The sequence below is a fragment of the Nothobranchius furzeri genome, chromosome 7 (assembly GCF_043380555.1).
Source record: "Nothobranchius furzeri strain GRZ-AD chromosome 7, NfurGRZ-RIMD1, whole genome shotgun sequence".
In the NCBI taxonomy this organism is placed as follows: domain Eukaryota; kingdom Metazoa; phylum Chordata; class Actinopteri; order Cyprinodontiformes; family Nothobranchiidae; genus Nothobranchius; species Nothobranchius furzeri.
The window spans coordinates 36845893-36872142 of record NC_091747.1 but is presented as its reverse complement, the minus strand read 5'-3'; the positions used below and the strand labels follow the sequence as shown (position 1 = coordinate 36872142).

The following is a 26250-nucleotide window of genomic DNA, read 5'->3' as shown; positions in this document are numbered from 1 at the left end:
TCAGGAGTTTTATTTGCGTGGGTTCAACATTTCCTTTGTTTTACTTGAACCGTGAACACGTGTTTGAGTTTAATAAGAGGTGTGAGGTATAAGGGATACCTGGGGGAGAGGCTGGCGATCAAACCACAAATCAAATGACAGAAATTTGGGAACAAATAAAAGAATACTTAGGACAGAGTGACTAATTTGCATCATATTTCCCTGCTGATGAGGCTACATTTAAAAGTATCACTATTCTAAATTAGAAAATTTGCACTATTTTCCCACCACACAATTTTGCATCTCCAAATATTTGCGAACCATCCCAGAACGCTGGCTTTAGCCCTTATCAGGAGAAGGAACTCACAGCCTTCAGCGTGAGGTCACACTGGGACACCATCTCTCTGATCTGGGTGATGATCTCACTCTTGGTGGTGGCCAAGTCGACTCGCTTCACTCCAACGTCAACCTGACAAGCTTTGCATTGCTCCCTGGCCTCATCAGCCTAAAAGAAAAAGCCATTCTTAATGACGGATGTTGCCAGTGCTGATAATGACCGACTTAATAAAAAAGTTAATGCGTGCACTAATGAACAAAAGCAAGTTCAGGATTGGTCCTCCACCTTCTGCAGGGCCTCCTCCTCCAGCCTGCGCCTCTTTTCCAGCTGCTTGGCTACTGCAGGTCCCCCTCCACCTGCGTTCTGCTCCTCCTCCAGACGGTTGGTGGTCACCTTTGCCTTGTCGTACTCCTCCTGCCGCTGGACCTGCAGCAGCCGAGCCTTCTTCAGAGCACTGTCTGCCTCTTGCTGGAGACAGAGATTTGTTATGTTCACTCATAAGTAGAAGTTGTTAAAAAATTGTGTGGAGGACCATCCTGAGATTCACCATTTTCTTTTGCTCTCTCTGCCACTGCTCCTTAACCTCTTTCCGTAGTTTGTCCAGCTCATTTTTTCTGGCCAGGAGAGGCTGGAAAGAAACACATATTCATCAAGCTCTCTTATTTCCATTGTCCAAAACTAGTCAGGGTCCTGTTCCATAAAAGAGTCGGTTACTTAATGAATTACCTGCACAAACTTGTTGCTTTGGAGTATCGCTGCAGTCTGAAGCACCAGCTGACTGGATTCAATGTCGTTTTTGAAAGCTGTCATGTATATCTCACGGAAAGGCATGAACTCCTTGAACGAGGCGGAAACAGCCCTGATGTCATTATGAGCAAAAAGCAACCCACCAGTAAAATCCCCCGCAACATTTGCTCACCTGCTGACTCGCAAGAGTCTTGGCAGTTTCGGCCATTTTGGCGTAACTCTTTGCACACTCCATATCTGCAAAACGACGTTTGGAGTTCATTTGTTGACGTTTCTCAGATGAGAAATGAAAGAGTATGCCAGACTTATGTTATGAAAAATCTCCAGATGTAAACTACAGGTTTTAATGTTTTTGTGTGACTAAACTGCACGTCAGAATAATCAATAGAGGCATGAAAGTTGAGCAGGCCAGAGGATACTATTAACTGTACTGTACAGCCTGTCCTGCGGTGGAGTTGAGAGATTTGTGTGTTAAACTAAAACCAGTCATTAACCAATTTAGCAAACAAAACGTCTCACAATGCATAACTCCACCTTCAGCCTGGATACGACCTCATTGTTTTGGGTCCAGTTCACACATTCAGAAAAAACTTTCATTCAATCCCTAAATTCAATTAAACAATCAAAACAGTACCAAGATCAGGAGAAAAAAAAGCTTAGACTCATGTTTAACAACCCAAAACATACATTTCCTGGTTAAAAAAAGAAAAATGTAAATTAAATGCGGACATAATAGCTAAAAGGCTAGGTCTTCCTTATGTGTTGTCCCTGCAGCAGCAGAGAAACTCACCCGCGCTGAGACGCTTGTCCACCCACGCCAGCAGCTCCTTGGTGTACTTAGACCACGACTTGGCATAGAGCAGCACCGACTCCACCCCACTGTCCTGCCGCTGCAGCGTCCGGTCCACTTCTTCGACCCGAACTGGTGGAGACAGCCCTGTGGTAACCAAGGAAACCATGTAAGAGATAGCTAACGGGCGCCATTTTTGTCCACTGATGCACATGAGAGAGAGCGAGTCAGCAGGAAAAGCTCGGCCTGACCTGGGGTCACGATATTATCATTAACGCTAACCGATAACAGATCTATTCTGATGAGTCACTGAGGAGCAGCCGTTTATGAACATTGTCACACGTCTGCGTTTTTTCACTAACAATAGCTAATAAAAATAAATAAATTACAGACCCTCTGAGCTACCTCGAGTCTTCTACTCGTTTCTAAGGGCCACATAATTAGGATGTAAACAAATACAAGTAATAAATGGCACCTACAGAGGCTCAGAGCCTTGAAGCAACGTGAAAACAGGAGGTTTTGGAGGAGTAAGGGAATTGGTTTTTGGTCCTAAGTATTCAGACCCTTTGCTGTGATGTGCTTTCCATTTCTTCTGATCATCCTTGTGATGGTCCTACACATTCACTGGAGTCCAGCTGTGTGTGATTATGCTGACTGGCCTTGATTAGGAAAGACACACACCTGTCTATTTAAGACCTTGCAGCTCACGATGCATGTCAGAGCAAATGAGAATCATGAGGTCAAAGGAACTGCATGAAGAGCTCGGAGACAGAATTGTTGCAAGGCACAGATCTGGTCAAGGTTACAAATAAATCTCTGCTGCTCTTATGGTTCCTAAGAGCACAGTGACCTTCATAATCTCTAAATGGAAGATGTTTGGGACGACCAGAACCCTTCCTAAAGCAGGCCATCCGGACAAACTGGGCTACCGGGGGGAGACGAGCCTTGGTGAGAGAGGTAAAGAAGAACCTAAAGATCTCTGGTTGAGCTCGAGATGCAGTCGGGAGATGGAGAAAGTTGTAGAAAGTCAACCATCACTGCAGCCCTCCACCAGCCAGGACTTAATGGTAGAGTGGACCGTCGGAAGTCTCGCTTCAGTGCAAGACTCGTGAAAATCCTCATTGAATTTGCTAAAAGACCCCTGAAGGACCCTGAGATGGTGAGAAATACAATTCTCTGGTCTGAGACCAAGATAGAACTTTTTGGCCATAATTCTAAGCGGTATGTGTGGAGAAAACCTGGCACTGCTCATCACTTGTCCAATACAGTCCCCACAGTAAAGCATGGCAGTGGCAGCATCATGCTGTGAAGGTGTTTTTCAGCTGCAGGGACAGGACGACTGGTTGCAATCGAGGGAAGGATGAATGCGGCCAAGTACAGGTATATCCTGGACCAGAACCTTCTTCAGAGTGCTCAGGACCTCAGACTGGGCTGAAGGTTTACCTTCCAACATGACAGTGACCCTAAACACACAGCTAAAATAACAGAGGAGTGGCTTCACAGCAACGATGTGATTGTTCTTGAATGGCCCAGCCAGAGCCCTGACTTAAACCCAGTCTCTGGAGTGCTGTGGTAGATCTCTGGAGAGACCAAGCCCCCACAATGCGGCTCCAAAATTGAATCAAACCCGGAAGTACCAAAAATTGCAGTTCCACCCTCTTCCGCTGGGGGCTGGTATCAGAAGCGAGCAAATCCTCATTGACTCCCATGTTAAAAATACCAATTTCACAGCAGAAATAAACATGTTTACAGCCTGGTACCAAAACATGTTTTTGGTTTAAATGATCTAGTTTACACTCATGACAACTCTGAGGGGGGTGAATTTTTTTCTCACTCTTCTGTTTAAGTGTATTAAAAGCCTAAAATTCTGTATAATTAATGAGCATCCGACCCACGTGACCACAGAGCTAGCTCCGTGGAAAGGTCTCAGTAGCCTCGGTCTGGCTTGGAAACTGTTCTGGGATTTTGAGTCTCCGTGTTTGTGTATTCTTTTTTGGATATTATTTGTGCAATTGTTGGACAAAATGACTTGCTGTTAGGCTTGGGCGGTATTACGGTATTACCGTATACACGCGGTATTACAAAATAGCGACGGTGTCAGTTCCAATACCGTCATGAAAAACAGCTGTGCGACTGACCAGTTCCTCTATCCTCCCCATACTCCAGCTCTGCAGGGAGAGCGTGTTGGCTGTGTCAGAAAACGACCTCCAGCTTACAAAGTCAATAAAAACCACAATTCTAAAAAAGCTGGAGGCCAAGTATGAATCTGATTCAGTGCGCAAATTAATGCGAAAATGCACTTTCCTCGATCCTCGTTACCGTGGCAGATATGAGCTTGATGACAACGCACTGGCTGAAATCAAAGCTGAATTACAGGCTGAGATCGTGAGCTTAGAGGGGCAAACAGCACCAGAAGCAGTGGTCATCCGAACCATAGAGGAACGAGCACAACCTGAACCCCCACGCAAAAAGATGTCTCTGGGGGCTCTCCTGCAAAAACGAGCCGCTGACGCTGCGCCGGAGGGTCCCGTCGGCGCAGAGCAACGAGCTGGAGCTGAAATAACAGCGTACTGTTTGGAACCTGTTATTCAAGGGGACGAAGACCCTCTTCTCTGGTGGAAATATGCTGGCAGCCGTTTTCCCCAGATGTCACGACTGGCCCGGAGGTATCAATGTATTTGTGCCACCAGCTCACCATCGGAGCGGGTTTTCAGCACCGCAGGTAAAGTTGTTGGTCCACAACGTGCAAACTTGAACCCAGAAAAAGTAAACATGCTGGTTTTTCTGGCGAAAAATCTTAACTAGATTTGCTGCAACATGCCGTAATGTTCACACTCCTGTGTGTGTGTGTGTGTGTGTGTGTGTGTGTGTGTGTGTGTGCGCGCGCACGTGTGTGGCCGTGTGACGGAGTTTTCTTTTTATAATTTTAATTCAGTTGTTTTGGTTGCAATAATTTTTATAATTTCAATGTTTATGGTTATTCAACTCTTGTTGACTGTTACGGCCTATTTGCACTGTTTCATGCTGCTCGTTGATAAGTTGTTCACTTGATTTGCGCACAACAGCTGTCCTGGGTTTTTATGTTGATTTATTGCTGTTGGACTGTTGACTCTTTGCACTTGTTTATAAGCTGCGTTTTTTGTGTTAATAAATGTTAATAGTATGTGAGTTGCGTTGTTATTTTTTTTAGTAATTGTTTGGTATTCGGATTCAGAAAGGTGAAGGTCCACTTGAGGCTTACGTCATACTTTTTAAGTATTCACGGTAATACCGTATACCGGGGTAAAATCAAGTGGAAGTTAGATGGTATTCAAATTTGGATACCGCCCAAGCCTACTTGCTGTGGCATTAATTGCACTAATAGAGCGTCCAAGGAGTCTCCACTTCATTTTTTTCGGTAAGTAAAATTATATTTATGTATTTTAGGTCACTGCCGAGCTGAGCTTAGATTTTAACATGTACTGTTTAACCATGAAATTTAAATGTAATAGGGTAAAACCCAGTGCATTTAACATAATGCTGCACTTTAGAAAATGGGTTGAAATATAACATGTTGGTGGAGCTGGGTTCCGACTGTCGGCTTGTGGAGCTCTCGGGAGACCTCTGTGTTCCACCCGGTTCTCCCCTCCCCACAGCCCGGCGCATCTCTGTCTGATCGCGGCTTCTGTTTGATGTGCGGGCTGCCGGCTTGTGGAGCTCTGGGATGGAAACCTTTCCACCCGGTTCTCCCCAGCGGCAGCTCTGCTCATCTCAGATTGCAGCGGCGCTTATCTGCTGTGCGGCTGCTGGCTTGTGGAGGTCTGGAGACCTCTGTGTTCCACCCGGTTTTACCCAGCGGTCAGCCCGGCGTATCTGACGCAGAAGCTCTGGTGTTGTGCACAGTTAACTCCGGTTGTAGCTAGGTTGCTACCTTCTTTAGCTTAGCTCCCACCTCCACGTTAGCTTTGGGTTAGCCAGGGTTAGCTTGTAGCTAGTTCGACCGGGTGTCGTCAGTTGATCCCAGCCTTACAGCCCCACCCTCAGCTCCTCCTCTCTTCCCTTTTGTGGAATTGTCTGGGTTTGACGGAACCTGTGACACGGTCAAAATGGCGGTGGTGGCCACCTCCCATTTGGCCTCAAAAACGTGATATTGGAGCCTATGGAAAGGAGATGTCCAGTATATTCATGCCGATGGGAGAGACCTAAAAATGGCTGTCCACCACCGTTCACCAGTGTTAGGAAAATTACTTTAAAAAAGTAATTAGTTATAGTTACTAATTACTTTGTAAAAAAAGTAACTCAGTTACTGAGTTACAAGATTATAAAAGTAACTAATTACTAAGAAAAATAACTACTTAGTTACTTTTTCCATTAAAGAATGCAAGAAAAATTGGTTCCCCTCTTAATTGAACTTACTTAATTTACCATGAATTACTACAATAGTGAAATATAAATGACTAATGACTGGAACATAATAAAGTGTACCGGTATGTCAAAATGTTTTTATGAACCTGAATAATTTAAATAAATAAGCACTTAACAGGAGGAACTACTAACAGGAACATTACACTAATCTAGACTATTAAAAGGTCACTGTGTGATGTTTAACAAGACCCCAATCAGCTAAAATTTTAAATTGCAAATAGAAACACCTGTAAAGGTTCCCAAGCCTTTAAATTGTCTCTCAGTCTAGTTAAATTGCAGAAATAAATGTAATTTTGCACAGCATTTTAATTTTTCCAGCTTCACATGATTGTGTGTTATTAGCAGCATTTCTGTTGCTGGTAATCTAGTAACAGTTAAATAAATAAATAAAATCCTTTAAAATGACGCTAGAAGAGGCACAAGCCTGATGGAGGACTTAAATGTACAAACGTGGGTCAGACCCAACCACAGAAGAGCTGAAGCTACACACACAGGTAGTTCTGATAACACCTGAGCTCCATGACGTCTGAGACTGATGCATCAGTGTTACAGCGGGGCTAAAGACATGATCAGAAACAGGTTACAGCTGGGTGATCTAGGAAGGTAGAAGATCAGGACGTCTGAGCGGTGAACAGGTGAGCGGACCTTCAGGACGTCCCGCTGTCACGCTAAGAAGGTCACGGCTGCAGATTCGCTGCTGCAGCCGTAGAATATTCGTCACGTCTTCCTTGTCCGTGATGCGCTTGTATGAAAACACCCGCCTCTTTAGCTCCTGATCAGCTGAAGACAGCTTCAACACACCGCGCAGCTTAACGCACGCATGTTCTTATCAGTAACAGAAACGACATTTTGATAAAAGAAGACGGTAATTAATTAGTTTGCTTATTACTGAAAGAAATATGTTTTTTTAGTAACACGGTTATTTTAAACGGTGTTATTCCCATCACTGCTTTGTTGTGTCTACAGTATGCAGTGACTGAGACCGTGAGGGTCTCCGCCCACCCGGCCAATCATCATCGTGTTTGTAAGTGCGTTACCGACACCTCTCTCTCCCTGGCTGCAGCTGAAGTGTGGCGTTCAGAAAGCCTGTTGCTCAACGTTCGACAAGCACATAGTAACGCACAACCTTCCATCCCCAGTAACGGTAACGGCGTTGCAACAGTGGGAAAAGTAATTAATTAGATTATTCCGTAGCCTAAAAAAAGAACGCCGTTAGTAACGCCGTTATTTTAAATGGCGTTACTCCTGTTCACCATCCAACCTGACAGAACTGGAGAGGATCTGTAAGGAGGAATGACAGATGATCCCCAAATCTAGATGTAAGAAACTTGTTGCATCTTTACCAAGAAGACTCGTGGCTGTATTAGCTCAAAAGGTGCTTCTACTAAATACTGAGCAAAGGGATTAGATACTTAGGACCATGTGATGTTTCAGTTTGTCTCGTTTAATAAATCTGCATACATGTATAAAATGCTGTGTTTACATGTCAACATGGGGTGCTCTGTGTACATTAAAGATGAAAAAAATCATTTAATTGATTTTAACAAATGGCTGCAAATTAACAAAGAGTGAAAAATTGACAGGGGTCTGAATACTTTCTGTACCTACTGTAATACATACTGAAGTAACACCGGGGTCTTTAAACAACTCCTATCTCTAAAATGTCAAGTTGTTCATGTGAATGATATTTTTTTAACCTTTACAGATATTTATTTCAAATAATTTTGCAGAAACATTCTAATTCTCATGCAGCAAGTGTCCAGCTGCACCAGAGGCAGATGTTTATGGTAAAAAAAAAAACTCTAGAATTCTGTTAAAAACTGTTATGTGAAAATGATGATGATGTAAGCCTTTATTTACATAATTTGATTTTATTTTATTTTTTTTTAGATTAGAGCTGTTATACCATGTCTGCCTAAGTTAATAACAGGCCAGAAATGGTTAGGGTTTATGACTGATCTAGTTTTTATGGAAAGAGTCTGTCATTACAGATCAAATTTAAGGATAAAGTTAATTTAGCCACACATTATGTACAAGACCTTTTACTTCTCTATCCAATTTGTGGGGATTAGTTTTCATCCTGACACAGCGAGGCAGTGAGTACAGTGGCTGTGTGTTCAATCTGTCTTACCTGGTGGATCATCTTTCTCAGGACCAGATCCTCCAGATTCCACACAGAGGTTCTCAAAAGACTGAAAGAGTCAAACAGAAACAAAAGACACACCAACAAGGGGTTAATTTCCTACTTGATCCACAGAATGCTCTGCTAACATGATTAAAACAATCCTTATCAGAACCACCACTTCCTCCTCAGATCAGTTACGCTGTAGAAAAACAACATTTATCATTTAAAGAGGCTGTTTGAAGCCCATGCATCAACAACCTGCAAAGGTTTGCTTCACCTCTGAACTCTGCTGGGTAATCCTTCACGTGTCAGGCTTGACAATTCAGGGGCCGGTGGGTCACATCCTGCTGCTATCGGGGTCAAGAATAAAATAACGTGTGCACAAAAATAAGGAACCACGTGGACCATCAGACTTGTTTTCGTGTCTAATACAGCTGTGGGAGGTCAGACCAGGTGAATTTTGCACCCATGAATGCTTTCCAAACAGTAAAATCCTTCAAGCAATGTTTTTTGCTCGCCTCCTTTGATGCAAAGATCTGCCCAAAAGACGTACTAACTAACTTTTGGTAAAATCTAGAAAATTATATTTTGCACTATCTCAAAATATTGCAGCAACTCAAGCAATTTGTTAGCACTCAGTATGTGTTGCGAATCATTTAAAGATATAGCGGAGGACCTTTTTCTTCTAGGTGTATCATCGGAACCATTGGTCCGCATAACTGTCAATCATTCTGGTGAACCATTCACGCAACGCCGTCGTTGTAAGTGCTCGTTGCTGGGTAGTTTTCATTTCCTGCACAAAGCGAAGGTAGGGCTTCCCACAGACGCCTCTGTTGCCAGTTTTCTGCTGGACAGGTAAGATAAAGTTCGGCATGCGTTTTGAGGAAATTCGTTTCAGATTACTGCTAGAAGAAGTTTACTGCACGGCCAGCAGCTACTTGTAAACATAGCGTGCACGAGGCGTTCTCAAAACAAGGAGAGGGCGGTTCGTCCCTGAAATTCAGAAACATCCTCCGCCTTTATTTCAACTATTTTCCCATTAAAATATAATCAGTTATAGATGTACCATATTTTCAGGAAGTTTCATTGAAATCCACACAGTGGCTCATGAGATTATGTCACTGACAAACAGACAAAGGCAAAAACGTTAAAGCCAGCCTTTTGGCCCTGACAAATAAAAACAATGCTTCTTTTACAGCTCTTAAGCCTTTCTGCCTGTTTCTTTTCGACAAATGTTGCCATTTCAAAATCATAAACATAAAATTAGGAATGAGCTAAAAGGGGGGTGATGAAAGGACACTTTTCATACCTTGCTTTTCTTAGTTAGGGACAACCCCAACACTGATCCATTTTCTACATCTCCCATAAGGAAATCAGAAACTCTGAGGAGAAAAACCAGAATATAAAAGTAAAAATCAAATTGAGCAAAGGTTAATGCAGAACTGTGTAAGATTCGAATATACACCATTAAGACGCATCAACGACGATGTCACACTTACACATTGCCAAAGGTGAACGCCAATTTGTCGATAGCTGTGAAGATCTCACCAAAAAGCTTCTGTTTGTTCTCTTCGTTCACCTCGTTGAAGTTCACTCCTGCCAAATTGTGAAGAAAGAAGACTGAGCCGAGATTTGGTAGAAAACTCTGCTCTGTTTCCCTTTGTTTAAGGCATTAGCACCATAACATGATTCATCGTCCTGTTCATGATGTCAGGCGGGGAGTCAGAGAGATTTTCTAATGAGTCATGCCGTACTCCTCCAAACCCCAAAGAGCTAGACGTTTGTTTGTGTGAGCAGAGATTTTCAAATCAAAAAGCCCCTCACAGGCATCCAAAACCAACTCTGCTAAATCTGTGGAGATAAGCAAAGACCCAGAGTGTGTATGTTTGGCTGTAATCGGGCCAGGCAGTAGTTTCCTGCTGCAAGTCTAAACACGATGATGACTGAAGACAGAATAGGGAAAGAAACGCACCGGTGAAAATACGGCTGTAATCAGTCCACGCAGTAAACTTCCTGTGCTGACTTGGGCGAGAGAAAACAAACTAGAGATGTTCAAAAATGAGAACAAACCAGTAGAAATAAATCAGTGCTGTCCCTAAGCACTCTGCTGCCTCCATGAATTCCTCCGTCTTTCCTTTCCTTTAGAACAATGACGATTTCCAGAGTTCCAGCTCTCAGTGATGAGACGCTCTAGTTACCAGGCCCCTTTGTATCTGGGTTTTATTTGAATTTTTGATTCATCTCACACTGGACAAAAACAAAAATCTAGTTTGCCCTTGATGTCTTGTCAAATCTTTGCAGAAAACTAGTGAAAAATATAAAAACGTATTAATAATTTCAGTCAGAACTTCAAAAATAATACGTTTCGCAACCTGGTTAAAGTGAAGCAGCACTCCCCTACCAACAAACACTTTCAAACACAAGGGTACTTAAACACTGACATCAGTTTCTCTGAGGAAACCCACATTCAAAACAGTGACACAAAACTGCAAATCACCCACCTGATATCGCCCACCTCTGACAGTATCAATTCTCGTTGATTACACCAAGTAGGTCTACTTGTGATGACTTGTGAAATTTGGTTAAGCTGTCCTGGCACCGTTAAAGTAAATCATACAATGTCCCATGTCCATTAGGAGTCCCAAACTACCTTTGTCTTTTCAGCAGAAAGAAAAACAAAAAAGACACAATTTGTTTTCAGTGGGCACAAAGAATGCTGGTTGAACCCAAAAATCTGGGACTTTAGCAGGTTTTCATGTCAACAGTATCCGTCTTCATAAGTCCACAGTAGCTACTGACGCTACCAACCAACTCGTGTTCTGTTCCATCTCCTCCTGTGCTGTCCAACTCTTGACTAACCCCCCCCCCCCTCCCCAACAGGACATCCTGAGGCTTGCTGGAATACAATGCCACTACTCGCTCAGGCTCCCAACCAAAGGTCCAGATGTGGAAGTTACATCATCGAGGAAAAATGGCATTGTTTCACTGGAAGAGCTCAACGCTCTCGAAACATTCATCAGCAGCAAAGTCCTGTCCAGCACCGGTCAGCTAGAGGTGCTCTAGCTCCAGACAGAGAAGTAGCAAACGCATCAGAGGAAGGCTGAATGCTACACTAACTGAGCTAATGTTGGCTCAGACCTGAGAACATCACTATGTAGTGTTCCAGGGCTTGTACCGTCTGCTCATCATCAAATAAATGGCATAACAAGTGAAGCGATTAAAATGTTTGTGACACAATAACTCTGGGTACAGTGGTGCAAAAGCAAAATAGTGACACATTGTGAATGAGTGTGTGTGTGTGTGTGTGTGTGTGTGTGTGTGTGTGTGTGTGTGTGTGTGTGTGTGTGTGTGTGTGTGTGTGTGTGTGGAGGAGGGGCAGTTCTGGCCACCTAGTGGCAAAAAAGCCAATTCAGAAAGGTTTGTTCTTCAAACAGAGATTAGTATTTACTATGAACACACAGCTTTCTGCAGTTGTTGTCATTAAATATAAGAAAATGTTTCGCTATAGAAAGACGGCCTGAAAGTAAAGAGTTTATATTCATTTTCTAATTTTATTTTAATTTATAATGCTTAAATAGACCATCTATAAAGCAATCTGTCAAAATTAGGATGTTTAACAATTAAAAACATGGTTCTCTGATCATTTTTGTTGTCTACATCAACGGCTACATTCCAGAGTAAGGAAAAAAAAACAGACTTTTAAACAACCTAATGATTGTTTATGGCCGTGCATGCCCAAAATGCAGAAACATCCCTAAAGACCTAAAACAAATCATTACTAAGATTTTCTAGACAGGATTTTAACTGCTTTCAAAACATATGACAGTGTGGGAGAACACCGAAATATGTTCAGCTAGGACAAGAGAAAAGGGAGGATTAGATAGGCAGAGACAGAAAACAGACGCAAAGAGCGGAGGAGTAGCTGGTGTGTTTAAGAGCTCACCTTTGACCGTGGCAATGACGGTTCCAGCTGTACTTAGGATGTCCACTGAGTTGAGGCTCTGATGTTTCTTGATGATAGCCTTCAGGACTCGTAGCAGCTCGCCGAGTCGCTCGTGAACCACCTGGTGGAGACAGTCCTGGTGTTCTGGACATGAAGAAACATTGTGTAATTATGCCAGGTGATGGCTGGGGGTTACGAAACTATCAACATTTAAAATGTAGTCAAGATTGTGTAATACGGCACTGTTGGAACGTGTCAACATTAACTATAACATTAATGAGATTCTTAGGAACTGTGTTACCCCCATGTGTTCAGTTTACATGACAACATGGATGAAAACAGCTACTAAGTTTCCACCGGGCAATGTTTGACCAACAAAAGAACATTTCAGTGCTGTTATTCATTTCTTTGGAAAAGTGAGGCAATCACGACAGCACTTCTGAGGCTTCAAACTTTGGTGTTGAATGAAATTCCAGTCTTGTTGCCTTAAAGTGTTGCCATGATGTTCGTGTCAGACAATCATTTACAGAAAACACCATAGTTCCTAGTTTACAATTAAGTCTTTTCCAGGCAACAAAACCCTGGTGTTGGGATCACACAGTAACCTGACAGCTTTACGAGTAAATTAGAAAGGACCTTTTGTTGCCCCTCTCCAATTAGGGACTATTAAGTCAGGAAACCTAAGGGAACACAATATCTCAGGTATTCAGGTTGGTGCACTTGATGTGACTGTACAAACTGTGAGTCAGCAGGATTTCCTGAGGGACAAAATGCACTTTGTTATCAAGTAACCTTGAAATTATGCTCATGGCATGCTTGAGGAGTGAGTTCACTGCAGAGAAAATGTAAATCAGTAAGGAACTGAAATTTTATTACCCTTTGGAAACATACATCTGGGTGCTTCCTTAGCTTGCGTAGGGATGACGAGTGAAACGTTGAAACAGAAAGCTCTCTGCTCTCATTTCTCCATTAACACACACATTTTGTCCAAGTTATATTCTGGTACTTAACCTTCAACAGTAAATGCATGCTGCTGAGCAGATTGTGTTTATGTAATGTTTTTAATTAGGACTGCACGGTATATCGATCATTTAACATGGAGATGTCAATATCAATGTGCACAATATCCATCCATTCATCCATTTTCGGCCGCTTATCTGGGGTCGGATCGCGGGGGCAGTAGCCTGCGCAGGGAAGCCCAGACTTCCCTCTCCCCAGCCACTTGGGCCAGCTACTCCGGGGGAATCCTAAGGCGTTCCCTGTCCAGCCGTGAAACATTAGCCGTTCTTACAAAACAATGCTGTCAATTCGCCGCAGCGCTGTAGCGGCATCAGGGAGAACTTATGTAATTTATAAGTAGACAGATTGTGCTGGTAATGTGGTGCAATTGTGCCCTTTTTAGAAAAGATTAGGTGATGGTGGCATAAAGGGTGTATAGGTGGTCTCTATGCTGCCATGGACTTCCATTTATCTTGGACATTACTTGCATTTTTAACAACAACGTACAGTCCCTGTGCAGTCTCTGGTGATCCGAGCTTTAGCTCCAACGGAGAGAAGCTCATGGAGCACTGCAGTTTGCCATCTCAGTCGATTTTGTTCAAAAAGCAAAACTTACAGGCCGTGTTTAATTTCATTTTCAATATAGTTGTCAGCCAGAGCTCGGCAGTAACTCCCCATGTCATCATGACACCTCCTGTTGCGCCAAGGTGCAATCGCCATTTTTGAGACAGACAATTATTGCAATTTTACCAAGTGAGATGGAACGAATGTTGCAAAATTTGCGCAACACCATGCCGGCATGGCGTGTTAATACGACACACCATTGCGGTAATATTACGCTGATTTGCTGGTGTTCTGACTATCCGTGCTACTCGTCAATATGTGCTACTTTGGGGAAATGTGCCACCTCAACTGGCTTCTCTCGATGTGGAGGAGCTGGAGATCACGTTCTGATGAAGCCAACTGAATATCAAATGTGCACAACATCGATACCACAAAGGACTGTCTGCTATTTTTTTGATTCAATTCTAATATATATTTAAATATATCTTTGGCCAGTATGACGTACCCTCATTGCCTGGGATGTCTGCTCTCTGCTTAGACAGAGGTGGCAAAGATGCTGAAACAACAGTAAGTTCAGTCATGAGAGATATGAGGAAACTGTAGGTAATTCTCAACTATTACTGTCGTTGCATTATTATTTTTGGGTTAAACCTTATTGCAAAACACAAAAACAGATTGGGTGAAGGCAGTAAAAGCCCGAGTTTGTGCTGACGATCACCCCTGGATTAGCTTTTGTGGAAAGAGGGATCAGAATGACTTTAGCCATCTCCTGTTTTGTCTTTTATTTGCTAGTCCTCTTTTTTTAGAGTGGAACAAAGCTTGCTGCCAGTGGTGGTGGGCCTATCGGGGTGTTTGGACAATGCAGGCAGGGGAGTTTACTCTTACTGAAAGACAGGTAACATATGAGCACAACTCAATGGGGAATAAACATAGGTGTTCTCTGTGAGCAGTAAATATGGTAGAATTACAATGATAAAGAATATCATGGTGGAAATGAAAACAAATTTATTTTCAGCTGTTTATAAATGGAAATTTTCACTTTAATTTAAAAAGCGTTCTACTGACTTTATACTTTCTATTTTCAACAATGTACAATTTCTACATTTCTGGTTTATTTTAAATGAGAGGCCCAAGGAAATAAACCTGCTTGGAGACTAAATGAAACAGATTGGACTTTATTGGTGCAAAGATGTAAAAAAATAAAACTCTACATTTTTATCTATTCACACTAGAAATGGACAATATTGGCCTTTATACCAATATTCTGATTTTCTGATACTGACTCACTCTGATACCGATATAGATATAGGTTGTGTGGCCCCTCATAAAAAGAAAAATAAAACACTTTAGGTTAATAACATCACATATATCCTATCATACATGCTTACAATTTAAACATTGTATTGCAAAATGAAAACTACTTCAATCGGAATAGGAAAAGCAACTGAATCTCGTAATACCAAGATGTGTGTATTAGTTAGTAACGTATTCTTACTTGTTCGGAGTATTGCAGTTACAGTGATAAAACATTTATAAAGATCTTCAGAAAACAAAGCCTTGGGTGAAGGTTCTTGTTTTTGTTTTAGTCTTTTGTTAGGGTTATTTCTCAAAAACTTTACCTTAGACTAGGGCTGGGCGACATGGCCTAAAATCATTATCATGATATATAATTGCTAACACTAGCATACAAAGTCTGAGATGGTACGGCTCCCATCTACCTGAATCCTCTTGCAAAGGCTTACGTCTCGGCCCGGCCGCTCCGGTCATCACAGGCTAGCAGTGCCTACACCATGCTCAGGACAATCCAGACTCTTCTCATGCATCGTTCCACAAATGTGGAATGACCTACCAAGCACTACCAGAACTGCGGCTTCCTTTTCAATTTTTTAAGAAACTCCTGAAGACCCTGCTCTTCAGAGAGTATCTTCTAAACTAGCACCTCCCTGCACCCGTCCCCCCTCTCTACTGTCCACTCCTTGTTCCCTCCTCTCCATGATTGATGTCAAGTTGTTGTTGTTATTGTTGTTGTTAGCCTCAAGGGCAACATGCCGATTATCACTTGTAAGTCGCTTTGGACAAAAGCATCTGCTAAATACATAAACATAAACATTAACATATTGAGGATTTCACCTCGATAACGATAAATGGACGATAACTACAGGTATGCGCGGAAACAAAAGTTGTCCACTTGATTGGGGCTGTCACGTGTATTACGTTGAGTCACATTTTTATGTAACTCAAGGTGGTACAACTTCTTAAAGGGACATGAATGTTGCCAACGTACACGGATCTTTTGATTTTTTTTATCAAATTTATTGACATGGGAAAATTATCACAATAAATGTCAGAAATTCAATAACGATAAATTTTTGATTTATTGCCCAGCCCTACCTTAGACCTGTCGTATTTTGACATTTTGAGAGAGAGGAGAAGTAGCTGAAGAGTAATATGTAAACTATGTGTATGGTATGTGAAAGCTGGGTAATTAAGAGACAGAAAACCAACACAGACACACCCAAGATCAATCGATATTAATAATGGGCTGATAGAGTAGAAAACAAAAGAAAAACTGAAATTTTCAAATATAGCAATTGGGAACCATTTGGTGGTTTAACCCCCCAATCCAACCCCTTAATGCTGAGTGTCAAGCAGGGAGGCATTGGGTCCCATTTTTTCAAAGTCTTTGGTATGACCAGACCAGGAATCGAACCCTGATCTCCCAGTCTCAGGGCGGACACTCTACCACTAGGCCACTGATCTGGTTGTTGTGAGTGTGTATTACGCCTACTGATTTATAGTGCCCTCCCTCTTGATTGTACTACCTTGATTAGCATTATCCAACATTGTAATATGTACTTGACCAGGAATCTATTGGAATTTTTCACATAGTCGGGGTTTTGTTTTAATTTAACTCATTCACTGCCATTTGATGACTAAAGTCGCCATTTGCATTTTTTTTTACTGTGTGGGCGTCGGAACGAGCCCCCGCATCGTGATAACTAACATCTCAGCTCTAAAGCCGATCTTCATCCACGTACATCACACGTCTTGTGATCAGGAAACAGAAAATCCATGTGGTAGGAGATCATTTTGGGCCGCTGCTGTAAAAAATTGAGGCGAGAACCGGAAAAGCTTCTGCCGATCACAATTTGACAATGGATAGCGAAAGAACGGATAACACTCGAAACACGCGGATTCTTCCTGATGTAAGAGGTGAGTCTACTCTTTGTTTTGGTAGTTTGGGCGTTGACATCATCATAGAACGCAACGTTCTATGACTCTTAAAAAAACAATGAAAACGCTGGCAGCGTAGGGCTTTTCTGATCAGGAAACGGGTGACAGTTAACGGGTTAAATTTTTTAAAATTAGGACCATAAAAATTGGGACAAACTTTTTAAAGATGAAAAGATTTCTAGCCAGACCGACAGCATCTTGTTGCCGGGAAGAATTCATAAAAAATGTACGACTCCTTGACCGTTAAGTGCCACAAGAACAACTCCTTGCCAACATGTCCAACTGATTATAACTTTTCTAAAACTCTCTACAGGACCTGGAGAGTCCCGTCTTTCGCCATAGCAACCACCCTCATTCATCTTCATCATTTGCCATGTGCAGTTCTTTCCTGTATAGAGAGCCTGGTGAGTTTTTGATCACGTAAGAATCTTGTGCTTTTGTTTCACTGCCCAACTCCCCATGTGGCAGGAAACAGGCCAGTGTGCTTCTGGCAAAACCAGACATCCAACTGAGTCTATGTAATTCTGCACAAGCTATGCACTTACATGCAGATTATTCTCATCTTTGGAGGGCTAGATTGTTGTGTCACTTTAAAAGAGACAAAAAAATAAATAAATCCAAGATCCATCTGGAGAGGGCGGAATGTTCCTGTTGCTGGATTCCACCTCCAATGGAAGTTTGGAGATGTTTGGGAACCATCTTTGTATGTTATTAAAACCAAAACATTAAATGACTGAATTTATTTTTGTTTCTGCCAATTCTCACCCTTGCTGTTGGTATATTCCAGCCTTCACATAAACCTACACTCCAACCTGCTTAAAACCGTTATTTAGAGAGGGCATTTTAATCAAGACAGACCAAACCATGAAGGAAGAAGTTCTCAATGGTGGGTGGTTGGTCCATTTAAAAGTCCTAAAAGAAAGCTAATTAGCAAGACGTGTGGTTGCATTCAGCAGCACAGCAGGACATAGGACAGAGACTGATTATTTTAACCCCTCAAACACAGAGGAAGACTCTTTCTCGCCAGGTTTGACCTCTTGAAAAAACAAGTTGGTAGCATGTTTTTTTATTTTCAGTAACATTTTAATTTGCAAAGTTGGAACTTCTTTCCAAAAAACGAGTGTTTTCACAAGAAGGAATGTTTGGAGTGAAAACTTTCTGGAATTTCCAAATCTCTCTACTGCATCAGGGGTCAATAACAAACAGAAGGATCGTGGCTTTCTGAACTTCACGAAGCATTTATAGAACAATATATCACACCAGCTCTACTCAAGAGGGTATGTATTTTCTTTGTGTGTATCTGTATGTGTGTGTGAGTGTTTGACAGAGTAGTGAAAAGAGTCTAAGGAATACTAATGGAAGGAGTTTGGAGAGTATGGGAATCAGAGAAGAGAGGATAGAGGCTGTGTGCAATTTGGGCTTGGACTCTCATGAGATTTGTCCCAAATTTACCCCTGCACCCCACATCCCCGCTTCGGTGGGGGTTATAAGAGGAGTGAGTAGAGACATTCTTTGGCATAATAAGCCCCGGTGAATGAAGGCTACATGGGGATCAGACTCTGATCCTGATGAGAAGAAGGCCACTGATCAGGAGCAGCCCGGAGGCTGCCAGCAACACATTGCCAGGTTTTTTACTTCATTAACATCATGGAAACACGACATTCCAGCCTCTTGTTTGAGAGCTGGGACGGGAGCTGCAGGACCAAAGGGATTGAGGGAGGGACCCAAAATGAAAACATTCACCAGTGAAATGACTCTGCAGTAGCAAAACACCATGCTGCTCCACTGGCGCAGACGGTCCAAGGATGCTGATGTCCAAAAATGTCAAATGACGCCAAGTAAGACATCTTTTCACCAAAACGCTGTTGAAGAAGTGTTAGCTAAGCAAGTCTAAACAGCGTTGATGTTTTCATGAGCCAAAAATCAAAGATCCATTAATAAAAATGATAATCTGTGAGATTAGAGATGGTTAAATATGCTTCACTTAAACTATGCCTACTCAAATTTATATTATAAGGATAAAGTACATTCACTTGACACTCGCTACTTTCTTGGGTACACCTTGCTAGATAATTAGGGTATGTTTGTTTTTGTTTTTTGTTTTTTTTACTTTCTGTTGTCACAACAGATGGGATTTAACATATTTATTTTTCAAAAGTTAGATTTTACATTTGAATTTTATTTTCTGGACAGACGACAGGTAACTGGAAAAGCTACTAGCTGCTCAGCTCGCTAATGTAAACATTAACCTTATTAAAGGTTTTGTAAACTTACTCTGTGCCTCCCAGACTCTGGAACTCTCACCTCTGAGCCTTAGATCAGCAGCTGGCTTCCTGTGACCTTTGTGTGACCTTGTGATGGTTCTTCTTCACTACCTTTTTTCATGCTGCTGTTTCTACCAATTCTGCATTTCTCGGGATTCCATGATTACATTTTCTTTCCTCCTTCACATCACTCTTTATTTGTCCCGTTGAATCAGTCCACAGCTGGACATTCCTTCTACTCATCCACTAAACAACAAATAGTAGCCACAGTAAAAAAAAAGGCATTCACCATCATCAAAAAGAGATTTGGGCTTCAAGAGGTTTTCAAAGGACTTGAGTGTCTCTTTAATAAAATACAGTTCTAATGAACACTTGTACGGCTCAAAATCTTGGTTCAATTCAATTCAATTTGATTCTTCTACAAGTGGGTTGCGGTAAAATTACATACACACATCTGTATGGCATCCCATACATTCCATTCAGTCTGAATTTATGCCACCAACGGCACTGCTAGGCGATAATGAGAAAAATGTCCAAATAATCTTTAGAGACCCGCAACGTCACTACAATGAGTGGTCGGTGCATGAGATGACACGGCTCTTCCTGTGGTCAGTGGTCCTATCCCACCTCTGTCGACAGACCACTGGCCGCTCTCGCCGTGGATTAGCAGATTACAAGCAGCTGCTAAAAGGCAGGGGATCTCTGCCTTTCTAGACCTCTGTCATCAAACTGAAACATTCCCATTTCTGAACCTTTGAAGCCATTTTCCCCATGACTGCGTGCACAAAGACCACTACACAGCACCTTCCACCTCAATGGGAGGGGGGTGCTTTTTGTTACCACGCTGGAAGCAACTGCCTTCGTCAGGCTTGTTAACATTCATTTAGGAAATGCAAATGAAAATTCTGGATCAGTGACAAGTAAAATACCAGCTGTAAGGTTAGACCCATTTAAAACCACAGATTCTATCATCACATAAAGATCAAGACTTTTTTTCTAATCCTTCTTTGGTCCTTAGCATATAAAAGACATACCCAGTGTGAAGTAAAGAATTCCAGTCCCTCTCTTTCATTTTCCTCTGAAGCTGCCTGTCCATGTGAAGAAAGACAGGCAACCTTACTGCCTAGATCTACCCCCCCCCCCCCCCCACACACACACACACACACACACACTCACACACCGCTACCACCCACTGTTGATGCACAGCTCTGAAAGCTGGCATTCCAGCTTTCTTTAAAAGAAACTCCAACCCCCCACCCCCTCAACTTCCAGTTGGAGGCCAAACTGGCATTTGACTGAAAGGCCTAGATATATTCACAAAGTTGTGCAAAAGTGTGTGATCCTAGCCCTACTGGCATAAAAATGGCCTCTGAGCTTCAGAAGCTCACTTTAATAGCTGCCAGTGTGTTTTTGTGCCCTTAAACAGAATACCTGTCAAACTAAACACTATGTTTGCTTCTGCATCAAAAAGTGGAGCTACAGACTATCATTGTTTAAAAAACAAGCACACTCAGACTTATAATAGAAAAGAAAGCATGCCACACACTGCTTCACTCATTGAGACAAAAAAAACTAGGGATGCACCGATCAGGTTTTTTTGTTGCCGATCACCGATACCGATATCAAAGAATGCTGATCACCGATACCGATCACCAATGCCGATCACCGATCACCGATACCGATCACCGATCACCGATACAGATCACGTGGATTGGCCAAAAATTTTCTACAACATTATAATGAGTGCTACAAACTACATAATATGGGAATAAAGGAAATGTAACCTAATCTAAAATGGTCTGTATTAGGGTTGTCACGGTGTGAAAATTTAACCTCACGGTTATTGTGACCAAAATTACCACGGTTTTCGGTATTATCGCGGTATTTTTTTAAACGTGCTACATTTTCACACAATTAAATAAACCCTGTATGTCAGGAAATATTGTCCTCAGTTTGTGTCTAAATGTTGCCTAAAATGTGTTATTTTTGTAATTATGTTGTTTATTTGTTTACATTTTTTCCCTTTAGTCTTTAAAATACCAATATTTGCCCATAACTTCTTATTTTATGTCTGTTTGATGTCATCATTTTAAAAATATTAGATCAGATGATACTCAGTACTCAAGTACTCTTCTAATCAGATACTTTTTTACCCTTACTTGAGTAATAAACCCTATATCAGGAAAATATTGTCCTCGGTTTGTGTCCTTCCAGTGAGCTTTGCAGATGTGGGAAAATGTCATCAGGCAGTAATCATTGTTAAATTCATAATTATTCTCGGAGAGAGACCAACTCTTATCTGCCCCTGGGAGCCCCGTAATGCATAGCGTCATTTCAACATGGGGGTGTCCGTGACACGGTTTATATGCAGGTAGCGGCGATGCGGCTGCTTTATATAACGACTCGGTGCATTCTCCCTCAACCCAAATCCTCGGATCACGCATTTTAGCTAAAACGCTAACGTTAACTTGCCTTGCATTGACTGTAGAGTTGTGGGTGATGGTCATGCAGATGTGTCATGAGATTTGAAGCGTTGCTGCCTTTCACAGACACTTTTTCTGCACGTGCTGCAAACAGGATAGTCGTCTTCTATAAACTCCCTAGGCATTCTTCAAATATCTAAAAGATGCCCGTACTTCCCACTTTGTCTTCTTTGAGGGATAATAAATGTCCTCCTGAGCGCTGCCGTCTCCTCCTTTGGCCATTATTTCAGCGTTAGCTTCAAGAAAGTTTTGGTTGTAAACAGCAAAGCGCGCATGTGCCGCCGGCAACTTCAGCAGATGATACGGTGGCTGGTAAGGGTCACCGCGCCTACACCGCAGCCACGGTAAACCCACCAAGATAATATATGTTTTTTAAAAAACAAGACGGTTATTATTACTGTCAACTTTTTTTTTTACCGGGGTTTACACTGGTTACCGTGACAACCCTACCTGATCGGTCTACTTTGATCTATTTTGAAAATTCCGATCAAAACCGATAGGGGCGCTATCGGCCGATTACGATCAAATGCCGATCCATCGGTGCATCCCTAAAAAAAACTGACACCTAAGGACAATTAGAGAGAACAATCAGCCTGACAGCCATGTTTTCAGACTCTGTGGTGAAGCCAGAGTGAACCCACGTGTGCACAGGGAGAACGTGCAAACTCCTTGCAGAAAGACCACAGGCTGGGACTCAAACCCAGGACGTTCTGGCTGAAAGGCAACAGTGCTAACCATTGTGCCACTGTGCAGCCCTACTTTGAGTTTGTGTCAGCTAAATGAGAGAACATTACGGTTTGTTGTTCTCTCTTTTATTCTGTGCTGATAGCAAAATGTTCAGAAACACGACAAACTTGGAGAAACATCTGGAGTGGCAGCATTGTTGTCACTGTTTTACTGTTTTCTGAAAAGGAAATAGTTTGTAAGTTAAACTTAAAAATGTCAGGAGACTCATTGTTGACTTAAAGGTTAATGTTACTTCCAGCAATGGTAGTACTGGAAAAATGGATTACTTTTATGTTGATACAGGGGAGGTAATATGGCCTGTATTTGTATAGCGCCTTCTTAGGGTTAGGGTTACAACCTGAGGATCCAAAGGAGGCCAAGCCTTCACTGTATGTTAGCGTAGCAATGCTACATGCCTTTATGCCAAAGAAATTGTGCAGAACCTGCTCCACACATTGAGTATTGTGAATTCACTTTTGTTGATGCTAAGTGTTTAGGAGACACGACACACTGACTTTTGTGTTGCACAATCACAACGTCTCCCTGGCGACGGCAAAAGAAAGCACGTGGATCAATAGAGAGCAGAAAAGTTCTCATAAACTTCAGAGTCCTTACAACTGATCCAAAATCCCCTAATGTCTGGGTATCCACCAATGGACTTCAGTGCGTTTCAAGCTGTGGTCAACACGATGACTGAGTCACGTGAGCATGCTGCGAGGTTCTAGCAGAAAACCAAGGCCAATAACAGATTGTAGCTTCTGCTCTTGTGTCAAAACAACACACAAAGGTATTAATTAGATAAATGTGATTCATCGGCACTTGTCCTGACAACATGCACAGACCAGACCTGACACGAGCAAACTTTAAATGGCTGACTTTTCTTCGCGAAGTCTATTTCGACTGTGTATTTTTACAGTTGATCATTCCAAACCTCACAGGTAACCTCTGAGATCATCAAGCGTCTCCTCTAACTTCATATGACGCTCTCCACAAAATATCTGAAATAAGCAAGCTTGTTTTTATAAAACTTTTACACTTTATCCTCATTTGTATTAATATTTTATATGGTTTTAAATTCAGTATGTTCATATAAATACTGACACAAGCTATATGATGTGCTCATGTATGGCCCTTAGGCTGTTACATAAAGTTTACTGATTGATATTATTCCAATGAGTCTAATGTAATAACATCTGTATCTATAAATACAACTCATTTTCCAGCTTCAGTGGATGGACAAATTCTTATTGTGGACAAATAAAGCAGTGCAGCAGGATCGACTTGCCAAATAAGTACTTCTTTGCCTAATGCTATTGACCTTTAATCCAATGCAGGAACAAATGGAGGGGATCCCTAAGCCTATTTAGAGGGTCAATTTGCAGCCTTTGTTGAAGTTTTAACCTAAGAGGGTAAAGGGGAGGTCCTAACCACATAATTACATGAGCATTGCCTAAATCTAGTTTATTATTTGTCAAGAACAAATACCACAAGAGATTGGCAAAGTTTACCTGTTTTCACACCACTGTGAGAGCAAATTGCACAATCCCCTTTAAAGGCATCCCGGTAATCTTAGTTGGAAAATAACCCGAGAACACACAAGAAGGCTGAGTTTTCTCATGCAAAACCCCTCGTGGACTCTGATGAGCAGTGTGGGAATCCTGGAGCGTAACTGTAGTGTGTCTCAGACATCAACAGTCTACTGGGACAAAACCGGCTGTGCCCATAACCATAAATCTCCCCAGAGGGAAGGAAAGAGAGACACAGTTACGGAGCTCCTACGTTAAAAGAGTGTACAAATCTTTGAGCTTAGTCTGGCCCATAAAATAAACATGTGAGCACAGTTTTACCACCTGCACACAATGTGCTCTGCTAAAAGATGCATTTTCAGCACATTTTCTCTTAGACAGAAGGGATAAATGGGCAAGCCATCTGTCACAATAGTCCTCCCTGTAATCCTGGGAGTGGGGGGCAATCCTAAAACATTATCTGTGCTCTAAAACAAGGATAACCCAAAGCAATTAAGCTAATGCATCCTGGAAGGTAGCTAAATTAACAAGATGAGTCTGATTAGGCAATTATCTGTAGACTGTAACCGTAACAAGAAAGGCAAAAACCAGCAGAACTTTGCCTTGGGTTCAGGACAGTTTGGTGGCTATAAGTAGAAAAATACTGAAAAAGTCATAAAAGGAACTTTTTGGGAGCAAGAAGCCATTTTTAAAAAGGGTCCCAGATGCTGTGGGATAGGCCGTCTAAACAATGTTTAGTTGCAGTCATTAAGAAAGTCTGAAATGGTTGGTGAAAAGCCCAAGTAGGGTTAATTTTAGACAAGGGGTGATTTAGAATACGACACACTAAAATAAGCTTTTCTCTGAGGACCCAGAGCAAAATCGCTTTCCCACAAAGCTGTAAGTGCCGAGTATGCAAAAGGACTGAAAACAATTATGTTCCCACGTCTTCAGGGCATACAGTAAGGGGCCCAAACTAAAGCTAACTATTTCAACTCCATTTAACATTATTTCTAACTCTTTAAAGACACTTTGAAATTTTACCAAGCAGGCAGGTTTGTAATAGTCTATCATAGATTACATAACACCAGTAGAACATTTTAGTAGGTGTGTGTTAATCATTAAATACCACAAATACAAACAAAGAGGCTAAATCTAACCCTGCATAACGAATGACTCAAAGTGAATCATGTAGCTTATTTATAAAGAGATGAGGGAATTTAAGCCATCCATTAACACTGGCAATGAAAATGTAAACAATGGTCATAAAGTTGGAGAAAAATGTGATTTTATCTATTGACATGGTTGTTCCTGGAAAGAGTCAAAACTGAACCAGAATTGGTTAAATAAGTTTGGGAATTAGTCTTAAAATTTGGATTAAAAAAACACACATTGGACAAATGGTCATAAAGTAACGAGATGTTTGTTCAGCTAAAATCGGTCCCGTGTTATCGTGAGATCTTGTTGATCCATCAGAGCGAAGGCAGTAAAAACTGCTGCCACCTAGCTGTGGGAGTTTGAATTGCACCACACAAAAGAAATAGCGTTTCTATCTAAAATTAACATTAAAATATTGGTACTCTGCTTTTAAATATCGATTCAGTATCATAACACAAAATATCGTGATATTTTAGTGTATCGATATTTTCCTACGTCAATCTAAACATCTTGACTTGAAAACTAAATTGAACAAATTCACGAAAATTTTTTGTACTTTGAGAAATTATTTAAATCCATAAACGTTTTTTTTTAAACCTAACGTCTAATGTAAGTCACACAGCCAAATGACTCAGACCTTTAAAGCTCTCATCTGACTTTAAGACAAAGTCGTGTATATTTTTTAAGTAAAAACCATCAATTATTACAAACAGAGATGTGTAAGAATACTAAGCCATATAATTAAAAAAACGTATTAGCAGTATTTGTACACTACTAATATCCTGGTTTTTTTTGTTCTGTTTTTTTTTTGGCATCAGGCAGCTAGATTAGAGCTTCAAAATAAACTTGCTACGGATAAGTGGAGAAAACTGCTGATCAGAGAAAAGTCAAGTGAAACAGGTCGCCTGGAGCGCACTACTAATGCAATGCACATCTGAGTGGATTAGAAGATGACAAAAATTGAATTAAGTATTCTTTGTGTATCCTGGTAT

General features: G+C 41.6%; 1 protein-coding gene across 3 annotated transcripts in view; it reads right to left on the bottom strand.

The window, feature by feature from the left end:
• arhgap29a (Rho GTPase activating protein 29a) overlaps nucleotides 1-26250 on the bottom strand; it is a 41027-nt gene that overhangs the window by 9353 nt on the left and 5424 nt on the right. For 2 of the 3 annotated variants that reach the window (XM_015954864.3, XM_015954863.3), the window contains exons 3-12: nucleotides 12326-12469; nucleotides 9882-9978; nucleotides 9692-9764; nucleotides 8389-8449; nucleotides 1854-2000; nucleotides 1236-1300; nucleotides 1043-1153; nucleotides 864-944; nucleotides 602-784; nucleotides 347-484 (exon numbers count right to left, since the gene is read on the bottom strand). In XM_015954864.3, coding sequence (XP_015810350.1) covers nucleotides 347-484; nucleotides 602-784; nucleotides 864-944; nucleotides 1043-1153; nucleotides 1236-1300; nucleotides 1854-2000; nucleotides 8389-8449; nucleotides 9692-9764; nucleotides 9882-9978; nucleotides 12326-12469 — 1100 coding nt within the window. Of the gene's footprint in view, nucleotides 1-346; nucleotides 485-601; nucleotides 785-863; nucleotides 945-1042; nucleotides 1154-1235; nucleotides 1301-1853; nucleotides 2001-8388; nucleotides 8450-9691; nucleotides 9765-9881; nucleotides 9979-10883; nucleotides 11241-12325; nucleotides 12470-26250 lie in introns of those variants that run through there. The other variant, XM_015954866.3, reaches the window with a different exon arrangement.